The sequence below is a fragment of the Vespula vulgaris genome, chromosome 3 (genome assembly GCF_905475345.1).
Source record: "Vespula vulgaris chromosome 3, iyVesVulg1.1, whole genome shotgun sequence".
Classification (NCBI taxonomy): domain Eukaryota; kingdom Metazoa; phylum Arthropoda; class Insecta; order Hymenoptera; family Vespidae; genus Vespula; species Vespula vulgaris.
In genome coordinates, this window is record NC_066588.1 from 9,162,472 (window position 1) to 9,178,155 (window position 15,684).

General features: G+C 31.3%; 4 protein-coding genes and 1 long non-coding RNA gene across 9 annotated transcripts in view; all 5 read left to right on the forward strand.

Annotated features, from left to right (window-relative positions):
- LOC127062549 (fatty acid synthase-like) overlaps positions 1–15,684 on the forward strand; it is a 41,451-nt gene that overhangs the window by 16,748 nt on the left and 9,019 nt on the right. The gene's annotated exons all lie outside the window — the stretch shown is intronic.
- Positions 520–3,024, forward strand: LOC127062553 (fatty acid synthase-like). Of its 3 annotated transcripts, none has more exons than XM_050991006.1 (3): positions 520–1,144; positions 1,233–1,447; positions 1,540–1,933. In XM_050991006.1, exons 1-3 carry the CDS (start codon positions 998–1,000, stop codon positions 1,589–1,591), a joined length of 414 nt encoding a protein of 137 aa, XP_050846963.1. In that variant the 5' UTR covers positions 520–997; the 3' UTR covers positions 1,592–1,933. The 3 variants fall into 3 exon arrangements, with proteins under 3 accessions (XP_050846963.1, XP_050846962.1, XP_050846961.1); XM_050991004.1 differs by adding an exon at positions 2,180–3,024 and having other exon boundaries at positions 582–1,447; positions 1,540–1,997; XM_050991005.1 differs by having other exon boundaries at positions 1,233–1,933.
- Positions 3,336–4,877, forward strand: LOC127062555 (uncharacterized). The gene is made up of 3 exons (XM_050991008.1): positions 3,336–3,467; positions 3,546–4,442; positions 4,513–4,877. Exons 2-3 carry the CDS (start codon positions 4,325–4,327, stop codon positions 4,695–4,697), a joined length of 303 nt encoding a protein of 100 aa, XP_050846965.1. The 5' UTR covers positions 3,336–3,467; positions 3,546–4,324; the 3' UTR covers positions 4,698–4,877.
- On the forward strand, positions 10,138–12,407 carry LOC127062560 (uncharacterized). Of its 2 annotated transcripts, XR_007781156.1 has the most exons (4): positions 10,138–10,559; positions 10,648–11,101; positions 11,183–11,418; positions 11,511–12,407. It is a non-coding gene; the product is annotated as an uncharacterized LOC127062560 (long non-coding RNA). The 2 variants fall into 2 exon arrangements; XR_007781155.1 differs by having other exon boundaries at positions 10,138–11,101.
- LOC127062547 (fatty acid synthase-like) overlaps positions 14,794–15,684 on the forward strand; it is a 29,159-nt gene continuing 28,268 nt past the window's right edge. The window contains exons 1-3 of one of the 2 annotated variants that reach the window (XM_050990992.1): positions 14,794–15,009; positions 15,093–15,343; positions 15,432–15,663. In XM_050990992.1, the coding sequence (XP_050846949.1) occupies positions 14,820–15,009; positions 15,093–15,343; positions 15,432–15,663 (673 nt within the window). In that variant the 5' untranslated portion in view covers positions 14,794–14,819. The remainder of the gene's footprint in view (positions 15,010–15,092; positions 15,344–15,431; positions 15,664–15,684) is intronic. The other variant, XM_050990994.1, reaches the window with a different exon arrangement.

Consider the following 15,684-nt stretch of genomic DNA (forward strand, 5'->3'; position numbering starts at 1 on the left):
GCTACTATTAACTTAGCTTTCACTTCGTGAAGGTTGTGAAGTATTTACTATGGTCGATATACCAGAAAACATGAATTCATTAAAGGAACATTCTCTAGTATCGATGAACATCACACTAAAAATTCTTGAAATACATACTTGGAAACAATGATTTTGCAAGGAACCGATGGTCCAGGTGTAGACATTCTTCTAAATTCTTTAGTGGAAAATATACTGCAATTATCTCTATGTTGTTGTCCCATAAGGACCAATTTTTAGAAATTAGATAGTTCAACAAATAATCAATAGAACTACAGTATCTTTATGAAGGGTATTAAATTTCATGATGTAATATTAGATGAAATTATGAACACAAATAACGAAGTCAAAAACGAAATTTATTTAATATTCTACAAACTCATTAAGGAGAATGCTATCAAATCGATAATTAGGACTAAATATCTAGTAGTGGCAGCACTTAGATTCATGAGAGCAGGAAACTTTATGGGAAAAATAAGATAACGTTCGTTGTTTTTTCGTATTTTCCTTATTTTATTTTATTTTATATCTTATAATTTATAATTATGAGCTGCAATCCGCCTTATACGTTGTAGGAACTCTTAAAGATCCACGAAGGGAATGACCTCCGAAATATTCCCATTTTGAGAATAAAAAATCGTACAAATTTTTCAAATATGCCAATCCAGAACAAGGCGAAGAAGTTGTTATTCCTGGATTCGCGGGTAGATTTCCAGAATCCAATAATGTGTAGAAAATGAGAGATAATCTATTTAACTGCAAAGATTGTGTCACCGATGACGGACGTCGTTGGAAATTAGATAACAACTATACCAATTATATTTAACAGACTAAGCTAGTTAACATTGATATTCTCCCATCGTTATATTTGACAAGATCATTCAGAAATTTCGAAGCAAAGCGGCAAAATTAAGAACATTGAGAATTTCGATGCCTCATTTTTTGGAATACATTTTAAGCAAGCTCATACGAAGATCCTATGAGTAGAATGATGTTCGCACATACTTACGAAGCTATAATAGATGCTGAGATTAATCCAGAAGATATTCGGGGATTAAGGACAGGTGTATTCATAAGTGTCTGTTTCTCCGATTCCGAGACAACTATGCATCACGGTAATAATCAGGTACTTCAAAAGAACAAACGATGAAGGTACAGATTATCGATTACTTATACGGATGGATAAGACAAAGAATATGTCTCCTTAAAAATAGGTAGATGTTATCGTTATCACGAGCACTAGTAGAAATATGCTGGCTCAAAATATCTCCTATTGGTTGGGAATAACAGGACCATCATATAACGTAGATACAGCATGTAGCTCTAGTCTTTACGCAATGGAAAACGCTTACAGGGCTATACGTAGTGGAGAATGTGATTATGCGATCGTCGGTTCCTCCATACGTGTCTCTACAGTTTGTTCGTTTAGGTACAGATTATACAAAATTGTTCAGAAGATTTTTTTTTCATTCATCGAATTATTATGATAATATTAATTCTTAAACTTGAACTCTCTGACAGGGGTATTGAATCAGAATGGTCACTGCAAGGTTTTCGACGAAGATGCAAATGATTACACGCGCAGTAAATGCGTCTCAGTAGTATTTTTACAAAAAGTAAAAACTGCTAAGAGAATCTATGCTACGATTATTCATGCGAAAACGAATTGTGATGGTTACAAGAAAGAAAGAATAACGTTTCCATCTATGAAAATGCAAAGTACTCTACTCGAAAAATTCTACGAGGAATGCGATGTATCAACTGCTTATATTCCTTACATGGAAGTTCATGGCACCGGAAGGAGAGTTGGAGATCCTGAAGAATTGAATTCCATTGATCAGATATTCACTAAGAATAGAGCTAATCCTCTTAAAATTGGTTCCATCAAATCGAACATCAGACATACTGAAGCAGTTAATGGAATTTGTTCCATTGTAATCGTTCGAAACAAAAAGCCCCGCAATTAAGCATTTATTCAGGTATTTCATTTTTTTTTAAATTATTAAGAACTTACATATTTATTTGTAATATAATCCGTTTACTGTTTATAATAACATTTTATATTATTTATATGCTTAGTTAAATATTAATATAAATGCACGCACGAGCGTGCACACATACATGTACGCACCTATACACATATATTTATATACATTTTTAGGCGATTATATCGATGGAGTCTGGCATAATACCGCCAAATATTAATTTACATAGACTACGAAAAGACTTGAAAAGTTTTAGAGAAAGATGGATCGATGTTGTTACCAAGCAAATACCGTTAGATGGTGAATACATAGCCATTAATTCATTCGGCTTCGGAGATGCTAATGCTCACGTTTTACTAAAGTCAAATCCGAAAATAAAGATCAAAAGAAGTTAATCAGATGATGATTTGCCTAGATTCGTAGCTGTATCAAAACGTATTGCAAAAGTAGTAGAAACTATATTCAATGCTGTATGCAAAGAAAATGAACAAATTTTCTAATAGGGAATATAAAGATACAAATTATTAAGTCGTGCATGTAATATTCCAACAAACTTATCCATAGATCGATAAACGACCGATAGACATTGAATTTATTCGCCTTCTTCACGATATTCATTATAAAGCAATACCACATCACTTATATCGAGGATACGTCATAATTGATATTCAACAATCTGACAGAAAAGTAAGGGGGACTGAATATTATTCTGGTACGAAGAAACCAATATGGTTCGTCTACCATGGAATGGACTCGCAATGAACTGGAATGTGTATGAAAACAATTATTTAAATATTTATTTTTTAACTTTCAAATCTATAGAAATAATTATTATTGCAATGATTAAGTGTATTATGTGGTATTGGAAAATTATTAGGTAAAAATTTGATGAAATTTCCAACATTTGCTAAAGCAATAGAGAAATGCGACGCTGCGTTAAAACCACGTAAACTCCATATTTATGAGATTTTAACTAGGACAGATGTTAACATATTAGACAATATCTTGCACTCCTTCGTCGGTATTACTGCAACTCAGGTAATGTAGACCTACATTAAATCATTTACGATGTCTGCATACATTTGATAACACCGGATAATTGGAAGTTATTGTACAGATGGGTTTGGTGGAGCTTTTAGGTCAGTAGTATGTGATCAGTAGGAATACTACTGGACTACATAATTGGATATTCCGTGGGTGAAATTGGTTGTGCATACGCAGATGGAAGTTTGACACTGGAGGAAACGATATTAGCAGCGTATTCGCTAGGAATATCCGTAATAAAAGCAAAAATACCTCAATATTCTGTGGCCGTAGTAGGGCTTGGTTATAAAAATTTAATGAATTTATGTCCTAATGATATCGACGTCGTGTGTCACAACGGACCCGAAAGTTCAACAATTACCGGATCAGTTGAATCATTGAAAGCATTTGTTGAAAAGCTACAGGTTACTTTTACGCCAGGTATAACCCAACAAATAATAAGAATTGCTTGGGTTGATTTGTTCACGATAAATTGTGTAATATTTGTATGTTTGACAGGCAAACGAAATTTTTGCAAAAGTGGTATCGGAGAAAAAAATACCGTATCAAAGCCGCTATATCGCTCCAGTTAAAAGCATTCTTTTGACAAATTTAAAAACAGTTATACCAGTAGCAAAACATCGAAGTTATAAGTGGTTGAATACATCGGTGCCACGGAATGAATGGTCGACTTCAAATACACAATACCCATCTCCCGAGTATCTTACTAATAATTTGTTGAAACCTGTACTTTTTGCGGAAACGTGCAAATTAATTCCTGACAATGCCATCACCATTGAAATTACGCCGCACAACCAAGTACAAGAAATTATATCATTCCAGAAAACGGTTATGAATGTTACATTAACGAAGTGAAATCTCATAAATAACGTAAAAGTTTTCTTAGGAGGATTAGGAAAACTAGATCATGTCGATTTACAACTTGATCTTGCTAAACTATACTCACCTATAGAATATCCTGTAAGACGAGGCCTCCAATGATATCCCACCTTATTCGATAAGAGTTACGTGGATTTAAATCACGGCAAGGGTTAATAATTTTTTAATTTGTTATAATTAATTCAAAACTCATTATTTTTATCATGTTTAGGTAGGAAAATTCTAACGATTGGTTCACAATGAATTTCAATAGCCATAAGAGGCTTATTTCCGTAGAATGAATTGTTCCAATAGCGTATACCACTAAAGAATTCAAATACATAAAGGGTCATATAATAGATGGTAGATATTTGTTTCCTGGAACAGGATATATATGCTTGGTGTGGGAAACGTTGGGAATGACAATAGGAAATTTCTATACAGAAATGCCCGTTGTCATGGAAAATATAAAGTTTAATCGAGCAACCGCTATACCCAAAGAAGGCAAAGTTGAAATGGTTGTCATGATTCAGAAAGGTAAATGCTTCTTACCATATATAAACTACATTCCATGATGTTTAATACATCACGATCTTCAAAAGAGTAGGCAGTGGTAAATTCGAAGTTATCGAAGGAAGTGCTGTTATTGTTACTGGAAGAATTCGTCTTATCGAAACTAATTTATCGAAGGAGAAAATACCAGCTGATGTAATCAAGAGAAATGTTGATAATGAAGAAAAAGAATTAAATGAAAAAGATCTCTATAAAGAGTTGAAGTTACGTGGTTGTTAATACAGCGGTCTCTTCCGAAGTATACGCAGTGCATCTATTTCGGGAAGAAAAGGACATTTCAAATGGAAAAAGAATTGGGTAGCGTTTATGGATAACATGTTACAGATGAAAATCGTTAATGTAAATACTAGAGATTTATTGGTGCCTATTGGAATTCAAAAATTGGTAATAGATGCTAAAGCACATAAAGAATTTCTTCAAAGTTTGACTACTAATAAAAAATGTAAATATAACACTCATTGTCAAAGAAATGTGAAATAATAGACAGAATTCTTTCCTATCGAATACAAATAACGACCAATTTTTATTTCAGATGTAGCTGTACGATTTTACGAAAATATTGATGTGATTGCAGTGGAAGGTGTCGAAATACATAAAGTTAGTGCTTCTGTGATTGCACGAAAATGACCTATCAGTGATCCCATTATCGAAGAGTATAAATTCATTGTTTATCGTGACAGAAAGGAAACATTACGAGAAATATTAACATTATCCGTGTATTTTCGAGAGTAATATTGAATTTGAAATTGAACTTGTTAAGGATAAAGATAACACTTTAGGGAAGAAACTCGCTTCTTCACTGCTTTTGGACATTTTGTGCAAATTGTCTTTGGTTTAAGCCAACTTTAATGTATTCACACCGGGGAGAAAACTCAATAATATTCCTCAAGGTATCATCGTTTCAGAATTAAATATGATAGTGATACAAACCTGTAATCTGTCTTATATGTCAAAAGTACTCATCAAGATCCGTGAAGAAAATCAACCACTAAATACACCCATTTTGGCTGAACCTTCTTATACTTGTATTCCAAACAAAAGTTATATAGTTCTTGGTGGTTGGGAGATTTTGGTTTGGAATTGATTGATTGGTTGATTCTATGAAATGGTCAGAATATTGTCATTACTTCACGAAATGGCATAAAGTATGGTTATCAACACATGAGAGTCAATTTGTGGAAATTATACGATGTGAATATCAAGATTCTGATAGGTCTAGATGCGGCTGATCGCGATGCCAGCGAACCAATTGTGAAAGCAGCTATTGACCAGGGTCCAGTCGATGGTATATTCAATCTGGCGGTATCTTTGAAAGACAGTTTTTGTAGAAATCAAACACTGGAAATTTTTGAGGAATCTTTCAAAGGAAAAGCATGGGCAACAAAATATTTGGACGAAGTGACCAGAAAACTTTGTCCAGATCTTCGTCACTTCGTCGTTTTCTCTTCAGTGTCATGCGGAAGAGGGAATAAATTATGGGCAAATAAATTACGGTATGGCTAATTCCATTATGGAAAGAATATGTGAAAAAAGAGTAGAAGAAGGTTTACCAGAATTAGCTATATATAATGGGGAGCGATTGGTAATGTTGGTTTGGTTGCTGATGTGCAAACTGAAGATAAAGAACTTGATCAATGATACTCTACTGCAAAGAATATCCTCATGTTTACAAGTACTTAATGGGTTCTTGGTACAGGATAAAACTATGGTTGCTAGTATGATAATTGCCAATAAATGAAATAAAAGCAATGTGAATAATGTTGTAGACGCTGTCTTAAATATTTTGTGTATGTATTATCCAACCGATATATTGTAAATGATATTAATAATTTCATTTCTTTACTCATATATTCACTTGATGTACCCTCTTTACTTATCGTTATTAACTAAAAAGTATCAATTTTTGACTTCAGGTATTAAAGATTTGAATAACATTAATCCACGTTCTTTCTTGCCTGAACTTGGAATGAATTCCATGTCTGCTATAGAAATAAAACAGACATTGAAACGTGAATATGAAATATATCTTACCACTACAGATATTAGGAATTTGAATTTGGTCAAACTGCTGGATAGGAATAATAACTTAACGGAAAATAGTAATCCTAATGAAAATGAAACAAATCAATTAAAATCCATTAAAAATAGTTGAAGCAATTCAATGATGAAGTACTTTTTCCCGAAATAGCAATCTCACTTAAGACCAATCCTGTAGAGGTTCGGGACGAGATATTCTTTCTTCCAGGAATCGAAGGCTATGCTAATGCTTTCAAAACATTAGAATCAAAAATTAAATCACCTGCGACATGTTTTCAATTTGAGACAAATTACGAGTTAAAAACTGTTAAAGCTATGGCCAATTCCTTTCTACCGGTATATCCATTGTTTAGAAAAATATATGAGATTAAATAAAATATTATTAAACGTAACATATTAACATGAGACATAACTTTATATATTCTAGCGTATATTGGATAAACTTGAAGGTTAAAGTGAATTCATGTTAATAGGGTATTCATTTGGATCACTTATAGCTATGGAACTCACATGAATGTTAGAAATAAAAGGATTTATTGTCCGATTAATATAGATAGACGGTGCTTTTCAGTATCTGAAGACATTTATACAGGAAAACTTGCATTTGTCATCGCAGGAAGAACTAAAAAACAATATTTTGCTCGATATAATGAATGCTTACGTTAATGTCAATGCTATAGAGGTTCGTCTTTATTTTCCTAAAGGACATCATTTTTTGTCTATTTCTGAGAAACCTTATATTAATTTTCTAATATTACTGTGTAGTTTAAACTTGAATTAAAAAAACGGAATTCGTGGGATGAGAAAATAAATACATTTCTTAATGTTCTATATTTAAGAAAATAAATACATTCTTAATGTTCTTAATGACTTCGTTAAGGAAACTTTTTATGGTGTCTTTTAAGAGATCCAGTTAGCTAATTAATCGAATACATTCTTCCTCGAAAATTCCATGATATAATATTTTGCGTTATAAAAGAGTTTGATCGCCATTAATATACTGTAGATGTAGTAGTACTATTCTGAAGGAACATACTATTTTTTCTTTTATTGTTGATTTCTGGTAAATGTAGTATATAACTACATGCTCAGAAATAACATATAACTACAATTTGGTCCTAAGATATGCATCACATTTTCTTACCCTTCCTACAAGCGAAATGTATTCACCACGTAAAGATAACTTGACGATTATTTAGTGCCTATCAGAAAATAATAACTAGGATATTAAATCTTGGTGGAAAATAGTTTCAATAAAATCGATACACGAAGGATACTTTTCTCAGAAACTATACTTGATAATCGGCCATACGAGTCCGACACACTCATCTCTCCTGTATTAGGCTACCCAATCGTCTAGATCACTTATTATAATCTAAAAGAGACGATCGGAGAATAACCGAAGTAACGACCTCTCTTATCTGTACAACTCACGTTTTATTGGTTACACACCACTTATAATAATATATTATCAACACTTAACTGCTTAATTGCGTGTTTTAGAACCGTTGCTTCTGGGTTAATTTGCGAAAAATAAAAACCAAAAACATAATTTCGACCTTTTCATACATTTGTTTTAATAATATAATAAAACAATTGTCCTTAATTTTTCAGAACATATAATTAAATTAATAAATTAATTATATTAATACATGATATAATAATTAATAAATTATTTGATTTTGTAGTGGTTTTATTGCGCTATACGAACAAATAGCATTTTTCAGCTTGTTTTAGCACGAATATTATTCTATTAACTAGCTTTATTAACAGAATCGTCACTGATGATTATAGTGACAAATGATATTGTCGATACCATAATATTTTTTGAATTTTACCTATCGCCACTAGCAATATAGTAGTATTGTTTATATATATACTTACATAAATACGTGTATATATTTCTCGTACCATGATGCGTTAGACCAAACTATCGCTTTTTTATACATCGTGCTTCACCGATCATCTTTCTTAATGCACAAACTTACGAGCTCGAAACGAGCTGCTGAAGAGGCATAGTTTCAGTTGATTTAGATTCAACAATTAGAAACGATATATAAGGAGAAATCAAGGTATATTTTAATAATCAAATAGCTTATGGTAACTTCACCATACAAGTCTCCCAATCCGTAACGACCGCAAGCGATCCATGTTATAGATGTATGAGGGTTTCTTTATAAATTAACACGTTTCAAAGACTTTATCCTGCAGTAGATATTAGAACATCTATCCTATTAAAGGCTAAATTTATTTCTATTTATGTGTGATTGTTGAGGTAGGTTGACAATACAATTAAATATATCCAATTAAATATATCCATATAGATAGTTAAATACATAATGACAATGACAAGGACAATGAGAATAACTTTAACAATATCAATATCCATAGCAATGACAATAACAAAAATAATTGAAATGACGAGGACAATAACATTAACAATAACAGCAACAATAACAAGAATAATAATAACAATAGTAATACTAATAATAATAATAATAATAATAATAGTAATTATTATGCGGAAAGTAAGTATGAATTTGTTTTGTTCAAAAAATAGTTTTAAATATTTCATAAAATTGTGTATATATTTAGAGGTAGCAGTAATTAGAAAAATATCAAATGCAAAAAATCTGCGTGTTTTGATTGTTACGTTTTATTATTTTATAATAATAATAATAATAATTCAAAAATTCAACGCAATAATGACTCGGATGTGATTTACACTGCGAAAGTTTCTAAATAAAACGGTGTATACAAAGTGTACAATATAAATATAAGAATTTATAATGATGTTATTTATAATGAAGGATTTACGCAATATCTATCGTATTATTTAACTTGACTTTCTTGTCACTGAACTGTGTTATCTCATTACATAACTTTAATATAAGTACAAGCAGTTCAAGGTTTAGTGTGATATGTATTCATTTCTATTAGAATGATTTAGCATAGCTTATGTACACACGATAGGTTGTGTGTTATAACGAATATTGTCCACTGATATATAGCCTTGCTATAAAAAGAGATCTATCGCTAACGCTTTCAATAATTATAAGGAAGTAGGGTTAGTTTGGTTTCAGTTCAAATTTCTATAATTATATCGCGCAGAGAAATGAGAAAAAAGAAAAGATTATAAATAAGTACAAATAGGAAAACGTATCGTATATATTTTTCAGAAATGTGAATTCAGAATCTAGCAAAGAAGATGCTATTTCTGGATTAATTGCTTATTTTCCGAAATACAAAAATGCGGAGAGATTAGAAGATAATCTTTTTAATCGCAAGGACCATATCACTGATTAAGATTGGTGTTAAAAACAAGGCTTCTATAATACATGTTCATACTACTTATTTTATTTAATGAAATAAGCTAATACTCGCCAAGTTTCGCTCTTATTTTATTTATTTTCAGAATTCATACTTTTCATTTACTTTTACTGTTTATTAGCACATTATACAATATTTTTAATCTTATTTATATCTCCTTCTGACTTTCCATTATAAAATATTTTACATATTCCGACCAAATGTGACATATTTTTCATTAGATAATGTTCTTTCATTGTCGACGAGCTGCGCCATTCTCATAAGAATTCGTAATTTAATATGCCGATATGATATCCTATGACATAAACCAGAAATGAAAATGATGAATTAAAATGAAGAAACCTGCCCATTCCTTCTTTTTCTACTTACAACTTCAGTTTACTGTAACTTACCAGAATGTCATATACAATATACAAACTTTCAGAAAAAATGTTACATACGCTGGGTAAGATGTAAACTTAATATTTTCGATTAAAAAATATCTATCTTATCACGACGGACTTTTTTGCTATTGAATAATACCGACGTAATACCTAATTAGAAAAGGTTACGAGAAAGTTCAAGTGTCAAATGCATTCATTTTCATTTGAATAAATTTAAAATACAGAATGCAGAAAGAATGTAATGTTGTGTCAGATAATGAATTCTTTGAGAAAGCATATTACATTGTTATAAAAGTAAATTCATCGTCGACGATTTCCATCATATTAAAAGGTTGGGTAATTTTACATTGAATTCTAATTTCTGCATTATATTTTGTGTGGAAAACTGAGAAACATTAAAACATCTTTCAATATACTAGTGCAAAACATGGAGAAAAAGTTGTTCTTTTCGGATTCACTGATTTCCGGAATCAAACAATGTAATGCCATTAGAAAATAATCCTTAAACTGTAATCACCAAAGATAAACTAAATTAGACCTGAAAGTTAGATACCAATTATACATATTTTATTTGACGAAGTAAGCTAGCTAACATTAATTTTTATCTACCATTATATTTCTTAAAAACATCTGGAAATTTCCTGATGAACCGACAATGTGAACAAAATTCAGAAATTCCATGCAATACTTTTTTAAAATTAAATGAGCTTATACCATGGATGTTACGTGTAGAATCATGCTCGAATATACTTATGCAACTACAGTAGATGCTGGCTTTACTACAGAAGATATTCGTGGAATAAGCATAGGTGAATACATAAATATGTATTTTATATTGATACCGAGACATCTTTGCTTTATGGTAACCTTCAGGTACTTGATATGATAAATATATAGAATATCGATTACTTATACAGGTAGATAAGAACAAATAATATATCTTTTTTAATCTAGGTCAATGGCTTCGATATCAAGAGTTGTGGCATATATATGACCACTTAACTTATTTCAAAATAATGGTTGCGTTTAACTGGACCATCATATAACGTCAATTCAACGTGTAGTTCTAGCCTTTCCACGATGAAACATCGTCCTATATGTTTTGTACAAACTGATTATGCCGGTAAGATATGGTCGGTAGAACAAATCTTTGTTCCATCAACGCGCATTTCTTCAATTTACTCGTTCAGGTATTGATTATACCAAATTGTTCAGAAGAGTTTCCTTTTTTCATCGTATTATCATAATAAAATTAATTCTTAAACTTGAGTATCTCTGACAGGTGTGTTGAATCAGAATGGTCACTGCAGGGTTTTTGACGAAAATGCTAATGATGACATGCATATTCCTGTAGCATTTTTACAGAAAGCAATAACTGTTTAGGATATATATATTACAATTATTCATAGGAATAACATTTGTGATGCTTATAATAATGAAAGAATATCGCTTTCATCCAACGAAATGCAAAAGAAAAGTGAAGTAATATATAAAGTTCCATCCTATAGAATTTGCACAATGACCATTTTTTATATCAGATGTACCTGTACGTTTTTTCAAAATCAATGATGTAGTAACAGATTATTGGAAATGCAGAAAGTCACAGCTATTGTAATTGTTCGAAAGAGACTTATATGTCATGCAATTAATGAAGAATATAAATTCGCTATTTATAGCGATAGAAAAGAAATATCAATACGAAATATATTAATGTTATATATGCATGTATCTTTTGAGAATATATCAATAATCAAGTCGAAGACAATCGAATTCATTAAGGATAAAGAAAATAGATGAACAGAAAAACTCAATTTTCCAATGCTTTGGGATATTCCAGACACTTTGCCTTTGATAGAAGACAAACTTAATATTTTCACATCCTCGAGCAAATTAGGCGGTGAAGATATTCCTAAAGATATTACTATTTTAGGATCAAATATGACAGAATCGCGTGAAATGTAGTTATCCGTTATTGAATATGGTTTCTTGGCAAATGGAGAAAAGAACTGCATAAAACAAATTTTAATATCTAAGAGATGGTGATTTCTTTTTATTTCCTGATAAAGAGGAGTACATAATTGGATACATTTATATTATAGGAATATTAATCACGTGTAATTTTAGAAAAACGGACTTCTAAGGAGTTTTGTATACAGTTAAAAGAGACAAATAAAAGTCCACAAAGTACCATAATTATTCAGAGAATAAATTTTATACTTTTAATATTAATGTAAGAGGAATAAATTAAACTGATTTCAATAAGTACAAACTATACGTAGGAGGAATATGGAACAGAATATCAGCAACACGAGAATCATACTTGTTTAAGAAGGAAATATGACGTCGAATCTCTTAAGACTTATTAATTGCTTACAGAAAGGATCTGGAAAATCTCCCAAGGTATTATAATACAAGATCTTGAAAATTCTGTTTGAAATTTTCTTTAAATCTATTCTATTGCTCCGAACAATTCGAAACGAATATCATTACTAATAATTTACGAACAGGAAACATTTGGGGCTTATGAAAGCATCAGCTACCTCCATCTCGCGAGCCCACAGTTACCTATCACATCATTATTAATCAACTGGTATGAGTAAAATTATTTTTTTCAGACATTTACCAAGTTTTTGTTAATTCTTCTTCTGAACTGTACCTGACAGTTGGAGTTTAGAAAATGCAGCAACAGTACCGTGTGTATATTGCACATGCATAGCTGCACTACTTTATATTAATGGAAGAATGCTGAAGAGTGAAAGAATCTTTAGCCATGCTGATTCTGGTGAAATTGACCGAGTTACTATTAATGTAGCCTCCCGCGAAGGCTGTGAAGTATTTACTACGATCGATACATCAGAAAAAAGTAAATTCATTAAAGAAACATTCTTTAGTATCAAAGAACATCACATTAAAAATTCTAGAGATACTAACTTGGAAAAAACGAATCGTTTGTGCAGGTGTAGACCTTTTCCTAAATACTTTAGTAGGAGATAACTGTAAAGCTGTAATCGTTTCAGCGTTGATCATCTATAAATGACGATTTTTAGAAATTACAAACTTCGGTTTTGCGGCAGATAATCAATAGAGCATCGTATCTTTATGAAGGGTATCAGTTTTCATGGTGTAATGTTAGTTGGAACTATGAACACAAATGACAAAGCCAAAATCGAAATTAATTTAATATACAACCAATTCATTAAGGAGAATACGATCAAATCGATAATTAGGATAGTTTTTGGTAAATATCAAGTAGTGGCAGCACTTAGATTCATACCTATAAGAAACCCTATTGGAAAATAAGTTGACATTTGGTGTTTTTTCGTATTTTACTTATTTAGTTTTATTTTATTTTATGTCTAAATATTTTATTAATCGTGGAATATGTCTTTGTTCTAACAATATAAATTTTGACCTGCAATACACCTTAAACGACGTAGGAACTCATAAACGCCCGCAAAGAGAATAATCCACTAAATACACGCATTCTAGCTGAACCTTCTTATACTTGTATTTCAACAAAGTTACATACTTCTTGGTAGTTTGGGAGGGTTTGTATTGTAATTAATCGTTTGGTTGATTATATCAAATGCTCAGAATATTGTCCTTATTTCCCGAAATGACATAAAGAATGGTTATTAATACACGAGAATCATATTATTGAAATGACATTGCAAAATGTCAAGATTCTGGTTCGTCTCGATACTACTAAACGAGATGGCTGCGAACTTATTCTGAAAACAGCGACTGATCCGATTCTAATCGATGCTACATCAACCTCACGGTACATTTGAAAGATAATATTTGTAAATACTAGACACCGTAAACTTTTGAGGAATAGATTGCTATTTCTAAGCTTTCTTAAATCTCTTACACCTATTATAAAAATCATAAAAATACGAACAATTTAAAAACTCAAATATTTTTTACATTAAAAATTTTGCTTTTCGATACAACAATTCTTCGCGATTATAGCGTATATACTTTCATGAAGAATTTAATACTATTCCTTCTGATACTTTTTGAGCAATTCAAAAAGTCCATATATTCTTTATATTCATTCCAAGTTCTGTTACTTCACAGCGTTAACTATGATATGAAAGCTTTCGAATAAAATGATAAACACGCGCGCGCGTACACGCACACACACACACACACACACATCAGAAAAATATAAATTTAACTCACCAGAATGCCATATATGATAAGCAAACTTCCAGAAAAAATATAATATACAATAGGTACAATATAAACATAAACATATGCAATTAAATAATATGTATCTTATAACAAGTGAAAGTAGATTTTATTGATGTAAAATAATGTCCACGGAATAACTTACTACAATAGAATAACAGGAAGTTCAAGAGTTAAATGTATTCATTCATCAATACAATACGTTGAAAACATAAAGTAAAGAAAAAGTACAATATTGCGTCAGATAATCAAATCATTGACGAAGGATATTACATTGTTATAAAAGTGGATTCATCGTCGACGATTTCAGTCATAGTAAAAACTTATAGATTGTTTCAATATAGATCTGATTACTATATTACAAATTGCGGTGAAAATCGATATATAACAAAATATCATGACAGAATATGAAGACACTAAAATATCGTACAATTGCCTCAAATATGTCAATTCAAAACAAGGCGAAGAAGTTGTTATTTCTGGAATCGCTGGTAGATTTCCAGAATCCCAAAATGTGAAGGAATTTAAAAATAATATTTTTAATTGCAAAGATTGTATCACCGAAACCGAATACCATTGGAAACTAAGTACTAATTTACGAATAGACTAATTTCATTTATCAGAGTAAGCTATTTAACGTTAACATTTTCCCATCGTTATGATTGATAAGGTAATTCAAACATCCCAAAGCATTTCGGCAAAATTCCAAATATTGAGAAATTCGATGCGTCCTTTTTTGGAATACATTTTAAGCAAGCTCATACGATGGATCCTATGAGCAGAATGATGATGGAACATACTTACGAAGCAATAATAGATGCTGGGATTAATCCAGAAGATCTTCGTGGAACAAGAACAGGTGTATTCGCAAATTCATGTTTCTCCGATTCCGAACCAGATTTGATTCACAACAAAGTTAAGGTACTTGAAAATAACAAACGATGAGGCTATAAATTATTAATTACTTAAAAAAATGGATAAGGCGAAGAGTATGTCTCTTTAAAAATAGGCAGATATTTTCGGTATCACAAGCTGTGGCAGAGATATGATGGCTCAAAGTATTTCGTATTGGTTGGGTGTAACAGGTCCATCATATAACGTTGATACAGGGTGTAGTTCTACTCTATATGCGATGGATCAAGCTTACAGATCTATACGTAGTGGAGAATGCGATTATGCGATCGTCAGTGGATCGAATCTTTGCCTACACCCATATACGTTTCTACATTTTGTTCGTTTAGGTAGTGACTATACTAATTGTG

Bases quoted from the DNA above. Each gene is read 5' to 3' on its own strand.
- LOC127062553 (XM_050991004.1), top strand. From the start codon at position 1,399: ATGCGATCGTCGGTTCCTCCATACGTGTCTCTACAGTTTGTTCGTTTA. The intron at 1,448-1,539 runs GTACAGATTATA...ACTCTCTGACAG, and splicing joins TCTACAGTTTGTTCGTTTAG to GGGTATTGAATCAGAATGGT.
- LOC127062555 (XM_050991008.1), top strand. From the start codon at position 4,325: ATGACAATAGGAAATTTCTATACAGAAATGCCCGTTGTCATGGAAAAT. The intron at 4,443-4,512 runs GTAAATGCTTCT...TCAAAAGAGTAG, and splicing joins GGTTGTCATGATTCAGAAAG to GCAGTGGTAAATTCGAAGTT.